The 26,720-nt window shown below is 47.1% G+C and overlaps 1 protein-coding gene across 1 annotated transcript; it reads left to right on the top strand.

Annotated features, from left to right (window-relative positions):
- The first annotated feature begins 1,696 nt into the window (after positions 1–1,696).
- On the top strand, positions 1,697–25,571 carry LOC125740032 (tripartite motif-containing protein 16-like). Its single transcript, XM_049010717.1, has 6 exons — positions 1,697–2,320; positions 12,125–12,220; positions 13,103–13,336; positions 13,508–13,667; positions 14,227–14,286; positions 24,784–25,571. Exons 1-6 carry the CDS (start codon positions 1,730–1,732, stop codon positions 25,314–25,316), a joined length of 1,674 nt encoding a protein of 557 aa, XP_048866674.1. The 5' UTR covers positions 1,697–1,729; the 3' UTR covers positions 25,317–25,571.
- The last annotated feature ends 1,149 nt before the right edge of the window (positions 25,572–26,720 follow it).

Genomic DNA, 26,720 nt, shown 5'->3' with positions numbered 1-26,720 from the left:
AGCACCTTGACAGCGGCATGTTTGCATTGTCATGTTTGCCTCACTTGTTCACCACTTTCGGTAACAGTATCTGCTAAATACTAGAAATGTAATCATATGTTAGTGAGTATGTCTGCTATGAAGGAACAGAGATCACAGCTCCTTACTGTAGGTACAGGGCACAGAAACGGGTAAATCCTGTAAGGTAACATTCTTAACGTCAGCATAAATTCCAACACAGTTCTGGAATATGAAGTTCATAGTCAGTCATAATTTTGTAGCATTAAAATGTAACTTAAATAAATCCTAACAGTATGTGTGATTGTGGGGGGGTGTGGGGTCTCGGGGTGTAACCTCTGTCTCTGGGCTTGTTTCCTGTCCCTCCTGCTGTATGTGTGAAGTCTGCATGTTCTTCCAATGTGGGCTTTCTCCTCCTACTTTGGAAAACATGAAACTGCGATCAGCCGATTGGAATCTCTAAGCTGCCCTTAGTGTGAGTCTGTATGTGTGAGTTTGTGCTCTGCTATAAACTAGTATCCTGTCCATTGTGTCCCCCGCCCTGTGCCACCTGGGACAGGCTCCAGGCTCCCCACCCCCCTGTACAGGATAAGCAGTAATGGAGGACGGCTCCACACTGTTCCAAAGAAATGGCGCTCCAGCTCCCTTCAGGACTTCAGACCAGCTGCTCTCACATCACGCCTCCAGGCTTGTGGGTGTGGTTCCCACTCCTGGTTCTGCATGTACAGCTTGCATGTTCTCCCCGTGTTCCTGTGAGTTTCCTCAGGTTTCCTCCCGCTGTCCAAGATCATGCAGTTTGGTGAATTAGTGTCTCTTGATTGTCCTCAGCATGTGAGTGAGTGTTTGCCCTGTGATGGACTGGCATCCCATCCAGGGTGTCTCTGCCTTGTGCCCTGTGCTTCCTGTGATGTGTGTGTCCCATAACCCTGTATTGGATAAGCGGTTATTGGAATTAGTTAGATACTTTTTCGATATATGATCTTTCTGTTCCTGGGGATGGCTGAAGCTGGTCCATTAACTTTTGGCTTAAATGTAAGACTTTAACTTAATAGTGTTCAATGAATATCTAGAATAAATTTTTATTATTAGAGTATGGAATTATTTTGGATGATTAAAATTATCACTCTGAACCTGGTCACCTGACTCTCCTTCCTAACACAAATACACTCCCAGCACAAACACACAGAAAGAAAAGGAAGAAATGACATATATGTGCTACACACTTTATTTTCATGAATATTATATATAGAAGAATGTAAAAAAACAAGTCTGTGCATTGACAGCACTTGTCAAAGCTTGTTCTGTCTAATCCTAACACAGTCTCTATAATTTCACATCCATGCATGTTTCACCTGAAACCACATGATCCCAAACATGTTTCTAGACAGACACAGAAATTCATTCTCAGTAGATCTGCTCTCTTATACCTTTATACCTAATTTCTATCTACTGTACAAAATCAAAGAGTAGGATTATAGTTTGTTTACAGAAAAACAATGTCAGTAACTGTTATTCTCATAAAAGAAAAATAAATGTTCGCTTTGGGTACAGTACATGTACTATTTTGTTCATAAACTGCAGATCCAGTGTTTGCCCAGTCTGCTCTTCTCAGTCTGGCCTCAGTCCAAAATCACACCTGCTGCAGCCTGACAAGCAGAAAGTTCCTCCCACTGTCACACACAGACGACTATCAGAGAAAACGAAATTGAATCCTATCAGTGTTCGTGGTAAAATGGCAGAAGCCAGAGTTGCAGTAGATGTAAACGAGTTCAGTTGTGCAATCTGTCTGGATCTACTAAAGGATCCAGTGGCTATTCCCTGTGGACACAGTTACTGTATGAGCTGCATTAAGAGCTGCTGGGATCAGGAGGATCATGCTGGAGTTTACAGCTGCCCCCAGTGCAGACAGACCTTCATACCCAGACCTGTTCTGAACAGAAACACCATACTGGCTGAAATGGTGCAGAAACTGAAGAACACTGGACTACAAGCAGCTACTCCTGCTGACCAGTATGCTGGACCTGGAGATGTGGAGTGTGACGTCTGCACTGGGAGAAAACACAAAGCTGTCAAGTCCTGCCTGGTGTGTCTGGCCTCCTACTGTGAAACTGACCTGCAGCTTCACAATAAACTCCATCAAGCAAAACAGCACAAGCTCATTGATGCCACCGGCCATCTGAAGGACAAGGTCTGTTCCCACCATGACAAACCCCTGGAGGTCTACTGCCGTACCGACCAGCAGTGTATCTGTCTTCTGTGTGCGATGGATGAACACAGAGGCCATGATACAGTCTCAGCTGCTACAGGAAGGGCGGAGATACAGGTGAGGCTAATTTAAAAGAATTTCCCCAAAGGGATCAATGAAAGTATCAATTATTGTTATTATCTAAAAGTTAATTTTAAATAAATGGATTTTGTCTTAACACATGTTAGTGTAATTGCTACAAAACACTCAGAACAAGTCTGGTTCGGTAAAGTTGTCATAACCTGCTTGTCCGGTCTTACTAGCGGGGTTACTAGCTTGTCGGATTTAAGGTAGTCTGGGAAAAATGTAAGTGAATGAATATGAAGTCCATTTAAACCTTTATCAGCAGACATTAAAGCTGTAGTTTTATACTGTTTATTAGCACTTATATCTTATTTTTAGCTCATTAAATCAGTCATACACACAGTACTGTATAGCTGCTATCTGTGGAGGTGTTGTTACTGTATGGTGTTTTTGGGTGCAAAATATCATGTACTGTGTTGTTACCAACTGATATTGCTAACAATGGCTAACAATTATCCAGGCTGGAAATGGGGCCCGTTTCAGCCAGCAGGATTTCTTGCTTAGCCAGACAGCTTGTCGGGTTTAAGGTCGTCCAGGATAAATATAAGTGAATGAAGAAATAGGCCATTTAAACTGGGACACATTAAATCCAACAAGTTACCCAGCTAAGAAAGAATTTTTTCTTTCTGAAATCGGTCACTGGTTTTGCTAAATTGCTGTTCGACTTGCAGCACTGGAACTTGTTTAACTCGTCTGTGACGTCATTCCCAGCTCCGAGTTCCGACCTCCGAGGTAAATGGAGCTCAGCATAAAAGTAGCGGCTCCATCACCTCAGAAACAGCCACCGTCCTGGGATTTTAATTTCACACACTCCAGTGTGTACAGTTTACTGAGAATGGTGCAGTAAACATGAAACACCCAGAGTGTGATAGTTCTGGGGCAGCATGTGGTTGAGTGGGCTAAGCCTCTCTGCCAGTGATCAGAAGATTGTCAGTTCAAGCCTGGCCTTGGTACATCTGGGGGTCCCTGAGCAAGACCCTTAACCCCCAGCTCTCCGGGTCCTGCTATGGGTGGCTGCCCTTTGCAGTCAGCTGGCTCTCACCTACAAAGTGCCAGTTGGAGGGGTTTGTTAAGAGAATTTCCCCAAAGGGATCAGTGAAAGGATCAATTATTGTTACTATTAAAACACCTTGAGTCAGAGGCTCTGCTTTTAACATGCGTCTCCACATCCATCTTGACCATCCGTTTGTAGCTGGATCTCACTTTCCGCAGTAATTTAAATCAGCACGTAAATAACGTCCGTATGCAGAATCTGCTGAACATTAAAAGAAGGACAGGAAGAAATCAGAAGCTATTAGTACATTTTATGGTAACAAAACCGCCTGAGATGTTTGTACGGAACGCCATGATACTCAAAATAAAATAAGTATGTCAAAAAATATAATAAAATTATAAATATTTCAATAATGTGTCCTTTTATTTTTAAGTAATTTCATAAAAGGTATTACATTTCATAATAACACTTGACTTCTATGGATAATTTTTAAATTTGACAATTTATTAAGTTTCGTAATAATGTTGCGATTTTCATTAGACAATCATTATTATAAAATAATATTTTCACAATAAAGTTTAACTTTTCACATTATCCACATGCATATTTATACTGCATCAAGAGGTTTTTGCAGGATTGGCACTGCAGCCACCGGATAAAACTCACACTGTTCCATTGGGACTGGTGTGGTGCTGAGGTGTCACCCACTGTACGGCTGCACTCAGGTTCTCATCCCTGAGGTGGTTCGTCGTGTGGTGGGTGCGGTAAGGCACTGTACTCAGTGTGTGCTCCTTACCACCTTACCTTACCTACATCAACACAGTACAAATGTACATGTTAAAAATGGTCTTTCAGAACAAAGATATACGTAGATTAATACTTTTCTATTCAAGGTTAAAGGGTTCACCCTTTAATGCATTGTGTTGGTTGCCAAAGGATAATATTTTGTCTTTTAATGATAACCAATGTCCTGGGTATGATATTAAACTGCATCTGGCCCTGCAAGCGGTCCTCCAACTTGCAGGGAATTTTTGGGGGTTAGTGGTGGGGGGTAGATGGAGCTCGTCAGCCTTGGCAGGCAGACCGTCTAGGAGAAGGAAAACTCTGATTTCAAACCACAGCGCCAGGTGTGTTGGACAGTTTCGACGCGCGACGACCCTGGGTTCACGGACATGTCTTAAGTATTCAGCAACCATGCCCCTGCCAGGGTTACCAGCCCCACTGCCTTGTGGGTATCTTCCGATACTGAGGAGAAAAGGCTACGGGAGTAAACCCAGACAGAAAATCCGGAGTGGAGCCCCTAAGCAACTCCTGCAGCCAAGCTGGTGCCAAACGTATTGCTTTGCTTTCCTTTGGACTTCACCTGCAAGGCCGAGAGGGGGATGCTAGTGTCCGGGCAGCCTAGTGTCTCCAAAACATGTGCCCAGGCTTGTGCCCTGGAGAAGTTACTCCAGTGCCGCTGTCCTACTGTGTCATCACAACACGGAAGACAGCAGTTATGAGTTATATGCCCATGTCCGATTGGCATAGTGCGCTACGGGCTGTCTTCGACGGTGGGAGAATCCATCGTGTTCCACTGGTCAGCTACCGCCCACCTCAAGCTGGGCAGCCCCCGGCTAATTGGGTGCCGACCTGCCACGGTCTGCCTGCTTCATTGGCTGCTTGGAGCTTAGAGATAAACTCGACAAGCAGCAAAAAAAAAAAAAGCAAACATTGCACCAGGCAAATATCAACAGAAGAAAAAACCAGTTCTACGGCTGGGAAGTTGGAATGTCAGAACTATGTGCCCTGGCCATACAGACGACCTTTCTATCGTTGATGACTGTAGAAAGACCGCCGTCATAAACCGTGAGCTGAAGAAGCTCAATATTGACATCGCTACCCTCCAGGAATCTAGACTCCCTGCAGGCGGCAGCATCAGAGGAAAGGACTACACCTTGGCAGGGGAAGAGACCTGAGGAACCACGACAGTATGGCGTTGGCTTTGCCATGAGTAATGCCATCCTCACCTCAGTGGTGCCTCCAGAAGGCGGCACTGAAAGGATCCTGTCCCTCCGACTCTCCTGCTGCACTGGACCCCTGAACATCCTGAGCGTCTATGCTCCAACACTATGCTCTCCTGCAGAGATCAAGGATCAGTTTTACGAGGAACTCCATGCCGCCATTAGAAGAGTACATTCCTCAGAAGCCTTAGTCCTACTCGGCGACTTTAATGCCAGGGTGGGAAGTGAGCATGACTCCTGGCCCACGTGTCTTAGCCACTTTGGTGTAGAAAAACTGAATGAGAACGGCCAGAGGCTTCTTGAGCTTTGCTCCTACCACGACCTCCCCATTTCAAACACGTTCTTCTCCACCATACCCCAGATCCCGCCACTGGCACCAATTAGTCCTGGTTATCACACACAGGACTATGCTTTGCAGTATCCTCGTCTCCCGCAGCTATCACAGTGCTGACTGCGATACAGACCACTTTCTGGTCGGCAGCAAATTGCGACTTCAGCTTAAGCGTCTCCATCGCACAAGGCAGAAAGGGCAGCCACAAATCAACATACTGTAGCTAGAACCTCTGTTCCCGATCTATGCACCCAGTTCGCAGCATCCATCACGCAAGCCTTCCAGGAACCCCCAACAGGCAGCGTAGACAAGAAGTGGAACTTCATTCGGGACACCACATACCATCATGCCATGGCCACCTTTGGCAAGAAGGAGAGAAGACACCCCGACTGGTTCAAGGCAAAAGTCGCAGAGATTGAGCCTGCAGTAGACGCTAAACGTGCAGCGCTCATCAAGCACAAGAACAACCCCTCAGAGAGCACTTTAACTGCGCTAAGGAAAGCTAGGAGCGAAGTCCAACACATGGCCCGCCGCTGCGCCAACGACTATTGGCTGAATCTCTGCCTGAGCATCCAGCAAGCTGCTGACAGCGGCAATGCCCATGGCATGTTCGAAGGCATGGAGAAGGCGATCGGCCTGTCTGCCACCAAGATTGCGCCACTGAAGTCCTCAACCGGCGATATTATCACAGACAAATCCAAACAGATGGAACGATGGGCCGAGCACTACCAACAATTCTACTCCCAGGAATCCGCCGTCACCGAGGATGCTCTGCAGCACATCCAGACCCTGCCAGTCTTAGAGGAGCTCGATGCCATACCTACCCCAGAGGAGCTCAGCAAAGCCATAGACTCCCTAGCCTGCAGAAAAGCTCCAGGCGAAGACGGCATACCCCCTGCGGTGTATAAGGCCGGCAAGTCGATCACTCTGCTCACCCGTCTGCATGAACTGCTCTGTCAGTGCTGGGATGAGGGCACCATCCCTCAGGACAGGCATGACGCCATCATCGTCACTCTCTACAAATACAAAGGCGACCGCAGCGACTGCAACAACTGCAGGGGTATTTCTCTCCTGAGCATCGCTGGAAAGGCTTTCGCCAGAGTGGTCCTCAATAGACTTCAAGTGCTCGCCGCGCGAGTTTACCCAGAGACACAGTGTGGCTTTAGAGCTGGAAGATCAACAGCAGACATGATTTTTACAATTCACCAACTGCAGGAGAAGTGCCGAGAACAGCAGCAGCCGCTTTACATCTCTTTTATCGACCTGACCAAAGCCTTTGACTTTATCAGCAGAAAGGAGCTCTTCGCAATGCTCTCCAAGATTGGATGCCCCCCAAAACTACTCAAGATGATCACATCCTTCCACGAGGGCATGCAGAGTACAGTAAAATATGACGGCTCTTCATCAGACCCCTTCCCAATTAACAACGTGGTGAAACAGGGCTGCGTCCTTGCTCCTACTCTCTTCAGCATCTTCTTCTCCTTGCTACTCTCTTACGCCTTCGACTCCTGCGACGACGGCGTCTACCTCCACACAAGAACCGACGGGAAGCTCTTCAACCTAGCCCGACTGCGTGCCAAGACCAAGGTGCGTCACATACTCTTACGGGAAATGCTGTTCGCCAATGACGAAGCGCTAACAACTCACACTAAGGAAGCCCTCCAGCGACTCATCAATCGCTTCGCTCATGCTTGCAGAGCTTTCGGCCTCATCATCAGCCTCAAGAAGACTAACATCATGAGTCAGGATGTCAGCAGCATCCTCAGTATCTGCATCGGTGACGACACTCTGGAGGTAGTGGAGGAGTTCGTCTATCTGGGCTCCACCATCAGCAGCAACCTATCACTTGACACTGTACTTGACAAACGGATCGGCAAGGCCGCCGGAACGATGGCACACCTCACCAAACAGGTGTGGGAGAACACCATGCTGACCATCAACACCAAGATCCGTGTCTATCAGGCCTGCGTCCTCAGCACCCTCTTGTACGCCCGCCAGGAACACAGACTCAACACGTTCCATCTCCGCTGCCTGCGAAGGATACTGGGCATCACATGGCAGGACCGTATTTCCAACACGGTTGTCCTGGAACAGGCAGGCATCCACAGCATGTATGCTCTGCTCACCCAGCGCCGCCTTCGCTGGCTCGGCCACGTTCACCGCATGGACGATGGACGGCTCTCCAAAGAAATCCTCTATGCAAAACTGGGCTCTGGCGTCAGACCAGTGGGGAGGCCAGCACTGCGCTACAAAGACGTCTGCAGGCGTGACATGAAATTCTGCGACATCAACCCCACAACATGGGAAGCTGCAGCAGCAGATCGCAGTGGCTGGAGGCGGACTGTCAAGGTAGGTGTAAAGAACGGCGAACAAAAGCAACACCTATATTGGGCAGAGAAGAGGGAACGCAGAAAAAATGCAGAGAAATGAAGAGAGAAGTGTCCAAACTGCACCAGAAGCTGTACATCCAAAATCGGGCTCTACAGCCACCAAGGAGTAACCAAATTTCATGACGCAGTAACGCAGAATTCCATGGTTTCCCGAGACAGAGGACGCCAGAGAGAATGATAACCAGTGAAGCTCAAAATTTATGAAAATATGAACAAAGAGGTTCATTGTTTTGTCTGATATGCTGAATTATATGTCTGATTTGGAACAAGTGAAGTAAAAGTAGTCAGGGCTGGAGTGGGACTGAATATCTAACCAGGAATTCAAGCCCCCAGACAGCCCAATATAAAACTATATAAACAATTACACTGTTATTATATGTTTCTATTCACACATCAATTTTCTAGGCTACTGAACACACATTCTTACCTACATGCTTTAATTTTACATTATTGTAAATTTTTACCGGCACATTTCACTAATATTAATGGAGCAGCTTTGCCATAAATAATGAAGCTTCGTCTCAATGCCTGTCCTTGTGTCTCTTCCCCGTGTGGCCAGCAGCCATCGCTGTCCATCCCCTTTGTCCTCTCATCGTCTTTGGCCCTAGTGTGTTCTTCCTTTTCCCCACATGGCTGCATTTGTCTCATTGGGATGAGTGTGTGACATAGAGGCTGGGACCAGCTGGTCATGGGTTTGAGGCAGGTCAGGAACCAACCTCACCTCTTTCATTTAATTATTGCTTTTCTATTCTTCCCAGTGTTTATTAGTTCTGTTCTGCTTGTGTGGCGTTACTGCGGGAGGAAGTAGCGAGGGAATACGGAAATGGACAACCCGACTACGCCACTCTGGGAATTGCACCCAGAGAATTAGAATACCGGAGTTCAAAACCCACTCCAATATAGAAGGACACAGATTCGTGATCACCATAGGGGAGACGCGAAGACCATAAACACTCCCTTTATTAGGCTGCTGTTAATTAACACTCCAAATAAAAACACAAAGAAACCAAACAGCAAATTACTAAACCAAAATCACAGCACAAATAATACAAATCAAATCATGTTTAAAACACTCCAATCACACGACAAAAGAGAAAACCCAAACCAGGCAGCTGTTATCGGGAGGGGAATGGGAGGCGTACAGTCAGACAACACTCTAAGGGGTCCCGCAGTACATGACGCACGTACATCCACCCAAGGGGTGGGCTAAAAGAACGCAACGCGACCACGCAGCGCGGTATCGCCCGACACGGATCCTCACCGCCCAGCACTAAGCCTTCTCAACGACACCCCCCAATTTACATCCAATCAATAAAACACATTAATACTTAAAAACAATTAAAACATGAAACAAAACATAACATCCGGGCAAAACAGCAGCAATTGTAGTGACTTAGTATCCCGTTGATGGTCTGGCTCACGTCGGTCCGGGACACTCCAAGTCGCGATCCACTACAAATACAAACACAGTATTAGGTATGCCCCTACTACCCAAACGTTGGTAAAAGGAGACGAGACATACCTGGCAGATTACACGCGGTAAGAGTTGGAAAACCTTAAAAGCGGAAGCAACCGCAAGCTGCTAGATTTACCAAGCCCTTGCAACTGTAAGGAAGATACCAAAGCACATTACAACCACCCATACAGCAAGCAAACGACCCCGTCCACTGATGCCCTACCTGCAGCGTTGGATATAGCCACAACTTCCGGAAAAGGAGATACTGGCGCACGGAGAGTCACGTCACGCTTACAAATCAGTCACACACGCAACCACAACCGGGTCCTATATACGCGTGCTGGCAGCAACAATTAAGCAATCAGGTTAATGAAATTACCGTGCCCCAACCAGATCGCACCCTCCAGCTCCACCTCATTACACTTGTGAAGCTTCTGTCTTGTTTTATTATGTTACACATGTTTCTGTACTTTGTAAGTATTGAATTCCTTGTATGTGTTTCTTACTTTCAGTGTTTGTGGGAGTTTTCCTAGTCTTGTGTTCATTAGTATAAGTCACTGCACCTGTTGCCTGTTTTCCCTGCACTGTTGTTATTGGTTAATTGTCTTATGTGTCACATCTGCCTCTTTGTTAGTTCGGTACAGCAGCCTGAGCATTAGAAAATCTGCAGTTTTATATCTTGGACCCAGCAGTGTGGCCAGTGTCATTATGCTATGTGAGCTCTGTCTTCAGAGTGACCAATGCAGCTCCACCTGGTTCTCCTTGATCATGTGATCACTGCAGCACTGAATAGGTGATATTCCAGCTGGTTTCCACTTCTGTAATCATTCTCAGAGTGGGTCTGCCCATCTGCTGCTGGACTTGACAAAGCCTTTATCTCGCAGTTGTACTGGTTCTGAAGTAGGTCACACAGAATCTGTCTTACCTTGGATATGATATCATCAGGTCATTGTGTCTGATCCATGGCCTTCTTCACAGCCAAATTCAGTGCATGTACAATGTAGGTTGTGTGTCTGACAGACAATCACATTTTGTGCAGCGTCAGTGTGAGCCATCGGACTTTATTCTATATTCCCCACTCCTCCATCAGGCTGCCTCGACTGCAGCTATGTTTTCTGCAGAATGAGACTCTGGGAATTTTCCTGCTCCCAATAATACAGTCGACAGCTCAGTCTTATCATTTATTATGTATTCATACAATTAAACTGAACCTTGGACACAATTATAATTGACTAATTATCATTATTCATCCATCCATTTTCCAATCCGCTTATCCTTCTGGGTCGCGGGGCTCAAGGGCCCATGGGCATATGACTGTTCTGCTGAGGTGGGGGCTCAAAACAGCAATCTTCCAGTCATGGGCACAGATATTTAGCCCTCTGAGCCACTCACCGCCCCCTTTATTATCATTATTATTATTAACTTAATTATTTAAATAAATTATTATGATGATTAACACTTACGCTGCAGTGTGTGTGCGCTGAAATATGTGCTGTACAACAAGTTTGAAACCAGTAATGAGGATTGTGCCACATTTTCAGTTTCCAAAGCAGTCACATGGTTGAGTGCAGAAACGAAGCTTCAGATGACCATGGTCACGTGTTCAGGGTGGAACGAGGGAAACCTTGAAGCTGTGCTTCAGAATGTAGTGAATTATTTTTTTCAATGTCGAGCTTAACATCACTAGCTGCCCCAGTTAGTCTACGTGTCATTTTCTTAGCTACTTTTTCCCTGTTGAGTTTTAACATCTTATTGTTCCTTTATTTTGTGTCTTTCCAGTTTGGTTCAGTCTCCTTAAATCCCTTTGTCTTGGAGCTTTTAAGTGCATCATCACCTTGTTTCCCTGCCTGCACCAGGCTGTGCCCCAACATGCACATTAAATATATGATCTGTTCAAATTCTGAAACATCTTTAATAAATCCCATTTTACACATTTTCCTTTCTGAATTTGCATGGAACATCAGTGATGTACACTATGACATGGTTCCATATGAATGGGTCACAACAGTCCAATATTAAACCAACTTCCCAGCAGATTCAAATTTTTCAGTATCGCAGGAGAAAAGATGCATTATTGTTGTTCACAGTGCAGTTTATACACAGTGGCCCATTATCAACTGACATGCGATCTGACATCAATCAAATAGGACGTCAGTTGAGTAGCTGGTCCTGCAATGCAGCCCAGGACATATTCACCTTCACATTGCTATAAGAATGTGGCCATATGCAGCCCAGACCACCTCCAAATGTGGATTCAGTGATCGGATCTCAGCGAATCTTCAATGTGTCCTGGGTGCCTTCACACCTATAGTTAGCGCTGTCCACTTCTGATTGGATCACTGAGGACGCATGTTAATACCAGGTGGAAAGAGGACCAAAGGGTCTATGTCCAGTTTATCCTACCTACAGTCAATAAATCATTCACGAATATCCATCCATCCATCCATCCATCCATCCATCCATCTCCTAACCGGTAATCTGGGTCATGGTCAGGGGGAGTGCCTGGAGCCTTTCCCAGGCAGCATAGGGCCCAAGGCTGGGGTCCACCCTGGGTAGGATGATTAATGAATGTGATCTCAGCTAATGAAACAAACTTGTTTTGTCGTATTGTTTCCTATCTGTAGAAACAAATGGGTGAAACACAGAGGGAATTTCAGCAGAGAATACAGATGAGAGAGAAGGAGCTGCAGGAGCTGAGAGAGGCTGTGGCCTCAGTCACAGTGAGTATGAATCTAAGGAGAAGATAACAGCTGGCTTGCGGTCATATTAAATCTTCTCTCAGATTCAACAGATTGCAGATTTACAGACTTGCGCGGATTAATCAAATTAATGCTGCTCTGGGTTATTCTGGGTCAGTGGGATAAAGTTGCTGGATTACAGAGTTTAACCAAGTGTTGCAGCTGTCACGATCGCTGACAGGCGATCGTGCGGGTAGGCAGGTAAGGAGCAGGCAAACAGGCAGAAATTGGGGCAAAACTCAGGGTTTATTGTAGACTAGGGAGCAGGAGACACTTATCCACACCATAACCACAGCTAACCACACCATAACCACAATGACGGACTAGGGAGACAAGCAAGACTAGGACTTTAATAGGACAAGACCGATTACTTTAATCGGACACAGCTGGAGACGATCAGGGAGGCACACGTGGGTAATCAGGGGGCGTGGCACACACGAGGAGCGGACGAGCCGGGCATGACAGAAGTAGTAGTAGCTTATTTATTTTACAAAAAAATACCATAAAAGGCCCATTTGAGAAAAATGCAACTTTTCACAACCCAGCGTAATGCAAATAAACACCGAAAAAGTCACCTATTAAACTGAGAGCTAATGGTGACAACCAACCTGCTCCATACAGCCACCAGTCTCAGCCAAATCCCTGCAGCTGACAGTGTTTGAGCTTAATGAGTGATCATTTCCAATCAGTGCTGGCTGGGTTTCAGTACCTGAGGCATCCAGCATGGTGACACTCCAAACCCCAGCCCTGTGCTGTTTTTATACCTCCTGTCAGCTCACATCTCCATTGTACAATGAGGCTCTCTGGAGTCTCAAAAGGGGCCAATTGTAATTTACTGTCCTCTGCTCCCTGTGTCACCAACAGATCTCAGCACAGTCAGCAGTGAAGTACAGCGAGAGGATCTTCACTGAGATGATCCACTCCATTGAGAGAAGACGCTCTGAGGTGACAAAACTGATCAGAGATCAGGAGAAGGCTGTAGTGAGTAAGGCTGAAGGAGACATGGAGAGACTGAAGCAGGAGATCGATGAACTGAAGAGGAGACACTCTGAGCTGGAACAGCTTTCACACACAGAGGATCACATCCATTTCCTCCAGGTAACAGAACAGCTACTTTGGCAATAAGAAAACCAGAGCATTCAAATGAATGCATGTTGTTATTTGTATTTGAACTAGTCTGTCATTGGTCAGATGTTAAAGGTTCTGTTAATTAGATTGCAATACACATTTGTATTGATGAAGCTGTTTAATCAGACTGTGTGTCTGTAGAGGCGCCAGGCTCTTCCTGTCACTCCTGAAGCTGGATTTGGACCCAGAATCTCTGTCAGTCCAAGATCTGATTTTGGGAATTTGAGGAAGGCGGTTTCTGAGCTGAAAGATCAACTGGAGAATGTTTGCAGAATGAAAATGGCAGAGATCCATCACCCAGGTTAATACATTTTCTAGTCTGTTCATGTTAATATAGACCAGGGCTGGCCAATCATGGCTGTCTGTGGGGTTTTGCTGGATTACGAATCAGAGGACTGATTGGCTGAAGGGTTTCATACCTGACATTGAACAGCTGACCTAAAGGTTACCCCAAAGAACTGCGTACACACTGGCACTTTGCGGGTAAGATTGCCCCCCCCCCCCCCCCCCCCCCCGATGTAGACCATGCAGAGAGAGTATGCAGTACAGTCAGCCTCACATTTGTGTGACCAAGTCAGTTTGTTTTCAATACGTTTAAATCTTTGTGATAACTGGTGAAAGAGCTTCACATTCTACTGGCTGCAAAACCCAGATCACATGAAACATGTTTCTTCTACATTATAGAAACCAAAAATCTGTATTATGTGTAACTTACCATGATTTGCAGTTTGTTAAAATGCCTGTTATTGTCCCTCATAATGATAATACCCCACTGCTGGTGTCTCCACAGTGAGTGAAGTCCATCTTCCACAAGTAAATTCCTTTTACTCACATCCCTGTTTCTCTCTGTCTCCTTCTAGTTACCAAAGACACCGTCCTACCGGTATTAGTGCCCAGGACCAGAGCAGAATTCTTACACTGTGAGTCTGTTCACACACACACTTCTCTCTCCCTGTATGAGGTGGAGTGTGTTTTATTGTGTTTTATTGTGTTTTATTGTGTTTCGTTTTCTTCTGCTAGTGGAGCTTCTCTTTCTCTCTCCTGCTGCCTCCTGGTCTTTCACATTTACATGAGCTTTTTATCTCAGTTGACTTTGAATCCAATTGCAAAGTAAGGCAAGTTTATTCAGGGTGCTTTTCCACTGCACCAGGTACGGTACTTTTGGTTCTTTCCCTTTTCCATTAACTTCCGGTCAAGTACCAGTACCAGAAGTTCCAGTACCAAAAGCACCATTGCAGCGGGGGTACTTTTTCGGTACTTCGGAACTTTGGTGTGGGACTTACAAACATGTTCATTGTCAATTTAAAAAACAATTTTAAAAAGTCTAAAAGCCCAAAAAACAAATGAACTGTTAACTAAAAAGAAGTGACATTGCAGAGGCAGCGTATAACTAAACTCCTGCTAATTTAATTTATTGAGAACCTGCAGCAGGCCTGGTCGGGCGCAGCCCGAACAAGGCACGTGGGTCCCCCCTCCAATGGGCTCACCACCCATGGGAGGGGCCATAGGGGTCGGGTGCGAGGTGATCTGGGCGGCGGCCAAAGGCGGGGACCTTGGCGGTCCGATCCTCGGCTGCAGAAGCTAGCTCTAGGGACATGGAATGTCACCTCTCTGATGGGGAAAGAGCCTGAGCTGGTGCGCGAGGTTGTGAAGTTCCGGCTAGATATAGTCGGACTCACCTCGACGCACGGCTTGGGCTCTGGAACCAGTCTCCTTGAGGGGGGTTGGACCCTTTTCCACTCTGGAGTTGCCCGCGGGGAGAGGTGCCGAGCGGGCGTGGGCATACTTATTGCCCCCAGGCTGGGCGCCTGTACATTGGGGTTTACCGCAGTGGACGAGAGGGTAGCCTCCCTCCGCCTTCGGGTGGGGGGACGGGTCCTGACTGTTGTTTGCGCTTATGCGCCAAACAGCAGTTCGGAATACCCACCCTTTTTGGAGTCCTTGGAAGGGGTGTTGGAGAGCGCTCCTCCTGGGGACTCCCTTGTTCTGCTGGGGGACTTCAATGCTCACGTGGGCAGCGACAGTGAGACCTGGAGGGGCGTGATTGGGAGAAACGGCCCCCCCGATCTGAACCCGAGCGGTGTTTTGTTATTGGACTTCTGTGCTCGTCACGGACTGTCCATAATGAACACCATGTTCAAGCATAAGGGTGTCCATATGTGCACTTGGCACCAGGACACCCTAGGCCGCAGTTCGATGATCGACTTTGTAGTCGTGTCGTCGGACTTGCGGCCGCATGTTTTGGACACTCGGGTGAAGAGAGGGGCGGAGCTGTAAACCGATCACTACCTGGTGGTGGGTTGGCTCCGCTGGTGGGGGAGGAAGCCGGCCAGGCCTGGCAGGCCCAAGCGTATAGTGAGGGTCTGCTGGGAACGTCTGGCGGAATCCCCTGTCAGGGAGAGTTTCAACTCCTACCTCCAGCAGAACTTCTCCCATATCCCGGGGGAGGCGGGGGACATTGAGTCCGAATGGGCCATGTTCCGTGCCTCCATTGTGGAGGTGGCTGACCGAAGCTGCGGCCGCAAGGTGGTCGGTGCCTGTCGCGGCGGTAATCCCCGAACCCGCTGGTGGACACCGGTGGTAAGGGATGCCGTCAAGCTGAAGAAGGAGTCTTATCGGGCCTTTCTGGCCTGTGGGACTCCAGACGCAGCTGACGGCTACCGGCAGGCCAAGCGGAATGCGGCTTTGGCGGTCGCTGAGGCAAAAACTCGGGTGTGGGAGGAGTTTGGTGAGGCCATGGAGAACGACTTCCGGACGGCTTCAAGGAGATTCTGGTCCACCATCCGACGGCTCCGGGCGGGAAAGCGGTGCAGCATCAACACTATTTATGGTGGGGATGGTGCGCTGCTGACCTCAGCTCGGGACGTTTTGGGTCGGTGGAGTACTTCGAAGACCTCCTCAATCCCACCGACACGCCTTCCAATATGGAAGCAGAGTGTGGGGACTTGGGGGTGGACTCGCCTATCTCGGGGGTGGAGGTCGCTGAGGTGGTCAAAAAGCTCCTCGGTGGCCGGGCCCCGGGGGTGGACGAGATTCGCCCAGAGTTCCTCAAGGCTCTGGATGCTGCGGGGCTGTCCTGGTTGACACGCATCTGCAGCATCGCGTGGACATCGGGGGCAGTACCTCTGGACTGGCAGACCGGGGTGGTGGTCCCCCTCTTTAAGAAGGGGGACCGGAGGGTGTGCTCCAACTACAGGGGGATCACACTCCTCAGCCTCCCTGGTAAGGTCTATTCGGGGGTCCTGGAAAGGAGGGTCCGCCGGATTGTCGAACCTCGGATTCAGGAGGAGCAGTGTGGTTTTCGCCCTGGCCGTGGAACAGTGGACCAGCTCTATACTCTCAGCAGGGTTCTGGAGGGTTCATGGGAGTTTGCCCGACCAGTCTACATGTGTTTTGTGGACTTGGAAAAGGCATTCGACCGTGTCCCTCGTGGGGTCCTGTGGGGAGTGCTCCGGGAGTATGGGGTACCGGGCTCCCTTTTAAGGGCGGTTCGGTCCCTGTATGACCGGTGCCAGAGTTTGGTCCGTATGGGCGGCAATAAGTCGGACTCGTTTCCGGTGAGGGTTGGACTCCGTCAGGGCTGCCCTTTGTCACCGATTCTGTTCATAGTTTTTATGGACAGAATTTCTAGGCGCAGCCAGGGCGTTGAGGGCGTCCGGTTCGGTGACCTCAGGATTAGGTCTCTGCTTTTTGCGGATGATGTGGTTCTGTTGGCCTCATCGAGCCGTGACCTTCAGCTCTCACTGGAGCAGTTCGCAGCCGAGTGCGAAGCGGCTGGGATGAGAATCAGCACCTCCAAATCCGAGACCATGGTTCTCAGCCGGAAAAGGGTAGAGTGCTCTCTCCGGGTTGGGGATGGGGTCCTCCCCCAAGTGGAGGAGTTTAAGTATCTCGGGATCTTGTTCACGAGTGGGGGAACGATGGAGCGGGAGATCGACAGGCGGATCGGTGCGGCGTCAGCAGTCATGCGGGCGCTGCATTGGTCTGTCATGGTGAAGAGAGAGCTGAGCCAAAAGGCGAAGCTCTCGATTTACCAGTCGATCTACGTTCCTACCCTCACCTATGGTCATGAGCTTTGGGTAGTGACCGAAAGAACGAGATCGCGGGTACAAGCGGCCGAAATGAGTTTCCTCCGCAGGGTGGCTGGGCTCTCCCTTAGAGATAGGGTGAGGAGCTCAGTCATTCGGGAGGGACTCAGAGTAGAGCCGCTGCTCCTCCGCATCGAGAGGAGCCAGATGAGGTGGCTCGGGCATCTGATCAGGATGCCTCCGGGACGCCTCCCTGGGGAGGTATTCCGGGCATGTCCCACTGGGAGGAGGCCCCGGGGAAGACCCAGGACACGCTGGAGAGACTATGTCTCTCGGCTGGCCTGGGAACGCCTCGGGGTCCCCCCAGAGGAGCTGGACGAAGTGGCCGGGGAGAGGGAAGTCTGGGTCTCCCTGCTGAAGCTGCTGCCCCCGCGACCCGACTCCGGATTAAGCGGGAGATAATGGATGGATGGATGGATGGAGAACCTGCAGCAAACAGTAACGTTTTAAGCCTAGATTATAATGAGCTGACAGTGTTAGCAGACCTCAGGTCTTCAGGAAGCTTGTTCCATAGACAGGGAGCATAGAGACTAAAAGCTGCTTCAGTCTACTTGGTCTTCATTCTGGGACACTGAGTAAACTTTCAGGGGTCTGGATGCTTCACAAGGTTCAAGGAAGTTAGTGCCATTTAGTGCCTTGTACACAAGTAATATTTAAAAACCAATCCTGTGATGCTCAGGAAGCCAGTGCAGTGATTAAGGACCTGTGTGATATGCTCCACTTCCTTGGTGTTAGTGAGGACTCTGGTGGCAGCATCCTGGATGAGCTGCAGCTGTCTGACTGATTTATTACCAAGACCTGCAAAGACACCATTTCAATAGTCTAGCCTGTTGGAAATAAACACATGAACAAGCTTTTCCGTATCTGGTTTAGAGAGAAATCCTTCTCTCTCTCTCTTATTGGGCTGGTTTCAGCTTCCGTTGGGCGGATTTTAAGCAGAACTTGGGCTGGACCTGGGAACACTGTACTGATGCCTCATTTCCACCAACATGGAGCCGGTGCTGGGCTGGTTGTCACTTGATGCCTTTTCAGAACCTGCCTGCGTTTCCACCAGTTTAAAAGATGAACATAGGTGACAGTGAGAGTAAAGGTTCATATGTATTCAGTTTTGTTGGATTTATTCTTATCTGTTTCAGAATAAGTTTTTATAAGCTGCCAACTGTCCTTTTACCGATCGCGCTATTAAAGATGCCAATAACTGAACTTTGCAATCTGCCTCATGATCTCTTCGCCACTCGAGTGCCACAATATTTTGTTTATCAGACCTGCGGCATGGTTTTCATTTACAATGCAAAGTTACTCCGTTAATAAACTGGCTAGTTGTTTTACTGCTGGCACCGGAAATATTAGACAAAACTATATTGGTTATTGACTGAATTATCCAGCTATGCGGACGGTTTGGACACGATGGCCCCTCCCACTTGCACTGACTTTGTCAGAATTGTAAATTTTTTTTGTTGTGTCCCCAAACTGGTTGTGCCACTGAACATGTCCTAAGTCTGTGCTTTAGGGCCATGACTTCACACGACACAACTACACTTTGTGCTTAGTTTACATCTATCTGGAGGATTAAAGGTCATGTCCACCAGGGGGCAGTGCGAGAAAACCATCTTGGTCGGTTCCTTCGTTTCCAGTCTCACTTGTTAGTATGAGGTTGTGGCATTAAATGCAGAAGGAGGAGGGAGTCAAGATGGCGCTCTGAAGAACACGCTTTGGTTAGAGCTGCAAACCGACTTGTTTTGTTTACTATGTAGTGTGAACTATATGCAGTTTTACTACTGTCTGGTTTTATTTAATCATCCAGTGACTGCAATAACTATACATAGTCATGATGACAGTTTCTGAAAAAAGAAAAAAAATGATGGAAGAGATTAAACAAGAGATAAAACAATAGCACCTTTTCAAATCAGTCACAAACTGATTTTTGGCTTATTTCTAATGAATTAGGAAATATTTAAACAAACATTATACCTTCACCATTTTCTGACCACCGAGCCATTAACATCCATCCATCCATCCATCCATCCATCCATCCATTTTCCAAACCGCTTATCCTACTGGGTCGCGGGGGGTCCGGAGCCTATCCCAGAAGTAATGGGCACGAGGCAGCGAACAACCCAGGATGGGGGGCCAGCCCATCGCAGGGCACACTCACACACCATTCACTCACACATGCACTCCTATGGACAATTTAGCAACTCCAGTTAGCCTCAGCATGTCTTTGGACTGTGGGGGGAAACCGGAGTACCTGGAGGAAACCCCACGACAACATGGGGAGAACATGCAATCTTTGTCATCGTCTACTGGATATAAAATATCTTCAAACTGGATATTAAACAGTTCAATCTTGAGAAATAAAGTAGCTATTTCGAATATAGAATAATTAACTGACTTACACTGGAACCGACCCAATACAGAAAAAAGTATTGCAATAATAACATGATGTAGCAAAATTTGTCAGAAGGTTTAGTAGTGACTTGGCTCGAATCAGAAGAGATGAAGAAAACAAAATTATAAATGAGATTTACTGCTTTAACCTGCAAACCAGTCAGTCGTCTGACTGATACAGAAAATAATGTAGGAGGTGCCTTACAGAATAAACTGGATGATTATATATAAACATAAGGCAGAAGGAGCCTTTGTTAGATTGTGGCAAAAATGGCTTGAACGAGGTGAGCAGAACTCAGCCTATTTCTTTAGGCTAAAAAGAGAGCAAGTCAGGAACAACTGCATTATGCGGGTGAGGATGTATGGAAATGTTGCAGATGACATCAAGAAAATAGCCAATTTCTGCACTGAGTACTTTAATAATTTGTATGTCATTAGTCTTGATCGAAGATTTTTTCTTCTCAAACATCACGTGAATAACTGATGTGGATCGTGAACTTTGTGACGTCCTAATTGGTTTAACTGAGATGTCTGCTGCAATAAATTACTTAAAAAATAATAAATCGCCAGGAACAGAGAGTCTAATCCAGAGTCTTATGTCATCATTGCTGGAGATTTCAATCAGGCAAATCTGAAGCCAGTTTTACCCAAATTCTTCCAATATATGAACATCCCAGCTAAAGGGAGAATCTGTCTGGACAATGTTCACACAAACGTTTGTGAGGCCTACAAGGCCCTTCCCCCCCCACCTCGGCTACTCAGACCATGTCACTGTGTTCATGGTTCCTGTGTATAAATCCCTGCTGAAGCACAACAAACCAGTCAGTCAGAGTGTGGCCAGCTGGTGCCGTCTCAGCTCTCCAAGGCTGCTTTGGATCTACTGACTGGGACATTTTTAAGGAGGCTGCTATAAATGGTGACGCCATCAACCTGGAGGAGTATATAAACTCTGTGATCGATGACAACGACAGCCAATCAAAGGCCCTGGATGACGAGGGAAGTGCTCACACAGCTAAGAATCAGAAATGCAGCTTTCAGATCTAAAGACAAGGCTGCCCTCAGGATGCCCAGAGACAACCTGTCCCGAGCTATGAGGATAGCCAATCAGGCACATGCACAGAGGATCAGTGAACACTTTAATTGCACCAAAGACACACGCCGTATATGGCAGGGAATTCAGCCAATCACGATCTACATGCCCCACCCACACATGAGTGGCGGTGATGTCTCCCTTCCAGAAGAGCTAAACAACTTTTTTGTACAGAATAAGGAGCGGACCCCCCCCCGTGACCAGGTACTCTGTCTGTCCACAGCTGATGTGAGAAGTCTTCTATCCAGAGTCAATCCACGCAAGGCTGCAGGAGCTGACAACATACCTGGCTGTGTGCTGAGAGAATGCACTGACCACCTGGCTGGTGTCCTTACACACATTTTCAACACCTCTTTAAGCCAGTGGTCTGTCCCAGCATGCTTCACATGAACCACCATCATCCCAGTACTGAAGAAGCCATCAGTGACTAGCCTGAATGACTACTGCCCCATTGCACTCATGTCAATCATCATGAAGTGCTTGGAAAGGCTGGTCATGGCAGTAATACATAAAGACCAATCTTCCCACCTCTCTAGACCCTCTCCGATCTGCATACCGGTCCAACAGGTCTACTGAGGACACCGTAGCCTCTGCCCGTCACCTTTCCCTGACACATCTGGATAAGAGAGTCACATATGTCAGGATGTTATTCATAGACTTCAGCTCTACCTTCAATACGTCCCTCAAAAACTGAGGGGGTTAAGCTTGAACACCACTCTCTGCGGCTGGATCTTGGATTTCCTGACAGAGATGCCCCAGTCAGTATGTATGGGCTGCAACACATCCAACACCATCATCATCAGGATTGTGGATGATACAACTGTGGTGGGACTGATAAACAGAGAAGATGACTCAGCATACAGAGAAGAGGTGGAAAGCCTGTCCACAAGGTGCAGAGACAACAATCTATCTGTCAACGTTGACAAGGAGATGATTGTGGACTTCAGAAGGACACGTCCTGCCCACACCCCACTCAGCATCAACAGTACTGCTGTGCAGATTGTAAGGAGAACCAAGTTCCTCGGTGTGGACATAACTGAGGAACTTACATGGACAAATAACACCACATCCTTATTCAAGAAAGCGTAGCAAAGACTAAACGTCCTGAGGCGCTGAAATAAGCAAACCTTCCCCTCCCATCCTCACCATGTTCTATAGAGGCACCATCGGCAGTGTTCTGACTAACTGCATCACCATCTGGTGTGGCAGCTGCAACAAATCTGACCACAAGTGCCTGCAGAGAGTAGTGAAGACAGCAGAGAACATTATGGGATGCCTCTCCCTTCCCTACAAGCCGCATTCTGCAAACGGAGTGTCCGCAAGGCCTGCAGCATTGTGCAGGACCCATCACATCCCTCACATGGTCATTTCACACTCCAGCCACCTGAGAGAAGATACTGCAGCATCAGAGCCGGGTCTGCCAGGCTGCATGGCAGTTTTTACCCCCAGGCTGTCAGGCTCCTCAACACCATGCTGCCCCCCAGGATCCCTCACTCTGCCTCCTCCCTGCCTCAACCCCCCCTTACCCCACAACTAAAGGCCACAGACCGACCCATAAGCGCTGCACTGCACTTAACACTTTGTCACTCTGACATGGGGGCAATAATAAGAATCCCCATTATTCTGCTTCTATTCCTATTTTCGGTAGTTAGAAATATTAGACGTGTTACTGCTGTTACTACTATTATCATACACTGTTTTGCACTGTGAACTCAGGCTGTTACAGTGTACATGATGGTGAATTCAGGTCTAACTGACTACAGAAAAAACATAATATATTTAATATAGTTCTAACAATATTGCGCATTACCCAATAGTGCACATTACCCAATATTGCACATCTACTCCTCTTCCTCAGTTGCACTGTCCTGTAAGTCCTTTGCACATTGTCTTGTCTTGTTTTCTATATTGGACTAAGTTTATGTTTACACTGTGGGCCCTGAACTTCGCCATTTCATCTCTCTCTATACTTCTATATGGTGCAGATGACAATAAAGTTCAATTTGACTTTGATCTCGGAGTCTTGATCACAGTGCAGCAATTTGGAAAAAGAGGGAACTGAGCTGGAAGCTGAAGCTTTTAATTTACCGGTTGATCTACGTTCCTACCCTCACCTATGGTCATGAGCTCTGGGTGATGACCGAATAAATGAGATTGCGAATACAAGCAGCAGAAATGAGTTTCCTCAGCAGGGTGTCTGGACTCAGCCTTAGAGAGGGTGAGGAGCTCAGACATCCGGGCTCAAAGTAGCGCCGCTGCTTCTCCGCATTGAAAGGAGTCAGTTGATGGTTCTAGGATACCTCTTGGACGGTTCCCTGGGGAGGTGTTTCAGGGCATGTCCAACCTGGAGGAGGCCTGGGGGCAGACCCAGAGATTATATATATTCTAATCTGTCTCTCTCTCTCTCTCTCTCTCTCTCTCTCTCTCTCTCTCTCTATATATATATATATATATATATATATATATATATATATATATATAATGCTGCTTATGAAAGTAGGCAAGTAAGAATTTCAGGTTAGAATTTCATTGTACCTTGTACGCATGACACTGCTTTTTAGAAACTTATGCTGCCATTATTTTTTGAAGACGCTGTACAAAGAAGGACACAATAGTGTTCCGAATATTTGTTTCTTGTCTGTGAAAATATACAGCTCTTCTGGACACTCATTCTTAAAAAAATCAGATGCTACTTTAATACTATCTGTACCGTAAGTAAAGACAATGTTCCGTGACAAAACGTGACCATACTGCCACGCCAATTTCTGGTGGCACTGCACGTCGCGCATGCGTCTTGTTATCCTCACGTAAGTGGACAGACGAAGCCGGAATCAAGACACAAAAAACATTTGGCGGCCAGACTGGTACCTCTCCACGCACGTACAAGCGGACGTGTTTCTGTAGACTTTTATGATGCATTTTACTCCTCCGCGGACGACCGCCTGTCGCACTCTAAATTCGTCTTTAAACGCCAACATAGATTATTTTGATGAGGATTGGGGTAGCTTGCATATACATATAAATGTGTATGCATATGTGTGCAGACTTGTCCCGAAATGACAATCTCACGCCAGCCAGTTGATCAAAGTTGGCGCCCCCGTGAATTGCCGCTCTGAATTTGTAAAACGTATGGAAACATACACAGACCTCGCGGCTGTAGTACGTGTGCAGGGAATATCAGAATAATAATTTACTACTAATAATACTTATAGGACACGTGCGCATGTGTAAAGTACACAGCTTGACCAGAGAAATATGAACGTTTCCATGTACGCAAACGCGGTGTAATACGCGAGTGCTGCGCTTTGCGGAGAACCAGCCTAGATGCGTCCGCGTTGGGAGCGTCGCGTCTGCGCGCAGCTGGAGAGAGGTGTGTGTCCAAAGTGGATTAAAAGACGTTCATATTGTGACCTAAAGACAAACTCACTTTTAGTGGTAATCCTTGTCGTATGATTTTATGGTTAATATGTTTGATGAATGATGTTTGTAATTTTATTTACCTGTAATTAAGGCCATTAGTTTAACATGCGCATTATTTTGGCGCGTGTTCCCGCCGGCGTCGCGCGGGCGTCCAACATTTCCTGAGGTATTTCACATATTTGACTTTTTATATTTTATGCATCGTACAGAATAATAGAGCGCAGGCTAAAGTGCAGTTCGGCCCCAGCGAGTCTCTCAGCGCAGGGGGCAGCCGGAGCGCCGCAGACTCGGGCGGCTACATGAGTATATAGGGAATAAAATGTGTGTATTGGAGCGAGTTCTGTGTTAGTGAGTGTGTGAGGTGTGACAGTGATAATGATGGAGATGCTGGGCTTCGTCATGGGATTAATCGCTCTTCCTCTTGCCTACAGACTCCTGCCAGCTGACGCTGGACCCCAACACAGCAAACAGAGAACTGTCTCTGTCAGGGGGGAACAGGAAGGTGACATGGGGGGCAGAGCAGCCATATCCTTATCATCCAGAGAGATTTGACAGATGGTACCAGGTTCTGTGTAGAGAGAGTCTGACTGGTCGCTGTTACTGGGAGGCTGAGTGGAGTGGAAATGTAGCCTGGATAGCAGTGACTTATAAAGGAATCGGGAGGAAAGGAGGGAGTTATGACTGTGGGCTTGGATTCAATGACAAGTCATGGATGCTGTTCTGCTCTCCTGACAGTTACTCTGTCCGGCACAATAATAAACAGATTGACATACCCATAAAGCCCTCAGGCTCCCGCAGAGTAGGAGTGTATCTGGACCAGGCGGCTGGTACTCTGTCCTTCTACAGAGTCTCCTCTGATGGACTGACCCTCCTGTACAGCTTCACCTCCTCATTCACTGAACCCCTCTATCCTGGGTTTGGGGTTTATCCAAACTCCCCCGTGTCGCTGTGCATGCTGGGATAGCTCACTGTGTGTTTCTCTGACTTATGTTCTATGTTGTCTGTAAATGCACCTAAACTGCCAAAACAAATTCATAGTACATGCAGTTGTACCAATAGAGTGAATTCTGATTCTGAATAAAATAAAATGTAATGAAATCTAAGCCTGATGAGTGGGGGGAGCTTTTCCCCTCCCCTCTATATGTATATTTTATATTTCTGTCTATATATTGTATTTGCTACCTGTACACTGACAATAAAGGCTTCCTATTCTATCCCATTAATGTCCCGGTTCCGCGCTGCCCAGAACGTAACTGAGTAACAGACTTAATCCGCGCTCTCTGCTCACTGAGCGCAGCAGCCTGATATCGCAGCGGCGACGCTTTGGCCAGCAGGGGGCGGCAGACGGCAGACAGTTTATTAACTCAAAACCTACAGCGGTCCTGAGGTAACTTAGTAAAGATAATAATATAATCAAATCAATCATGTATTAACTAAGTAAACATAAATAACATAAAATCTTAATAAGGCACGTTAGTACAACAACAGAAAAGCACCTGATCATCATCAAGTAGTGTAGGTGATTACCAATTACCAGAAATAACACATAAATCCTGTTTCATTAGGAATCCTGAGATATATACAGTACTGTGCAAAAGGGGCAGTCATAGGAAATGTTAAAGGTATTTATCTGGGTAGTAAATTTATATTTTCTTAGTATGAAAAACAAAATTTAATATCAGGACATATAGGGGTGGCATGGTTGTGCAGTGGTAAGCACTGTTGCCTCACACCTCTGCGACCCGGGTTCGAGTCTCTGCCTGGGTCACAGGTGTGCGGAGTTTGCATGTTCTCCCTATGTCGTCGTGGGGTTTCCTCCAGGTACTCTGGTTTCCCCCCACAGTCCAAAAACATGCTGAGGCTAATTGGAGTTGCTAAAATTGCCCGTAGGTGTGCATGCGTGAGTGAATGATGTGTGAGTGTGCCCTGCAATGGGCTGGCCCCCCCATCCCGGGTTGTTCACCTTGTGCCCATTGCTTCCGGGATAGGCTCCGGACCCCCCGTGACCCAGTAGGACAAGAGATTTGTAAAATGGATGTATGGATTAGAACATATGCAAATTATGAGTAAAATGTTCTCCAAAAAGTTACTGATATCTTGTTGGATGGTTAGATGAACACCAATATGGTTCCTAAACCTCTCCTCAGGTTCACCTCGGCCATTTCATGTATTTGTTAAATTTCACCACCAACTCAATTAATGAATGAAACTAGTTTTGAAAAGTCACTGAGGTACTGATTAGCTATATGAGGTGTGCTAGTGGTCATGTCAAAAAATACATGAGTATATTGAAAATACTGCCAATACTGGGATGACTTTAGGAGAGATTTTGAAACGGTTAAGGGCAAAAAGTTTGACAGACATAATA

The sequence above is a fragment of the Brienomyrus brachyistius genome, chromosome 4 (genome assembly GCF_023856365.1).
Source record: "Brienomyrus brachyistius isolate T26 chromosome 4, BBRACH_0.4, whole genome shotgun sequence".
NCBI lineage: Eukaryota > Metazoa > Chordata > Actinopteri > Osteoglossiformes > Mormyridae > Brienomyrus > Brienomyrus brachyistius.
This window is presented reverse-complemented; position numbering and strand designations above follow the sequence as displayed.

Coding starts and splice junctions, on each gene's coding strand:
- LOC125740032 (XM_049010717.1), top strand. CDS start 1,730: ATGGCAGAAGCCAGAGTTGCAGTAGATGTAAACGAGTTCAGTTGTGCA. Junction 12,221..13,102: donor AGGCTGTGGCCTCAGTCACA/GTGAGTATGAAT, acceptor TGTCACCAACAG/ATCTCAGCACAGTCAGCAGT. Junction 13,668..14,226: donor GGCAGAGATCCATCACCCAG/GTTAATACATTT, acceptor GTCTCCTTCTAG/TTACCAAAGACACCGTCCTA.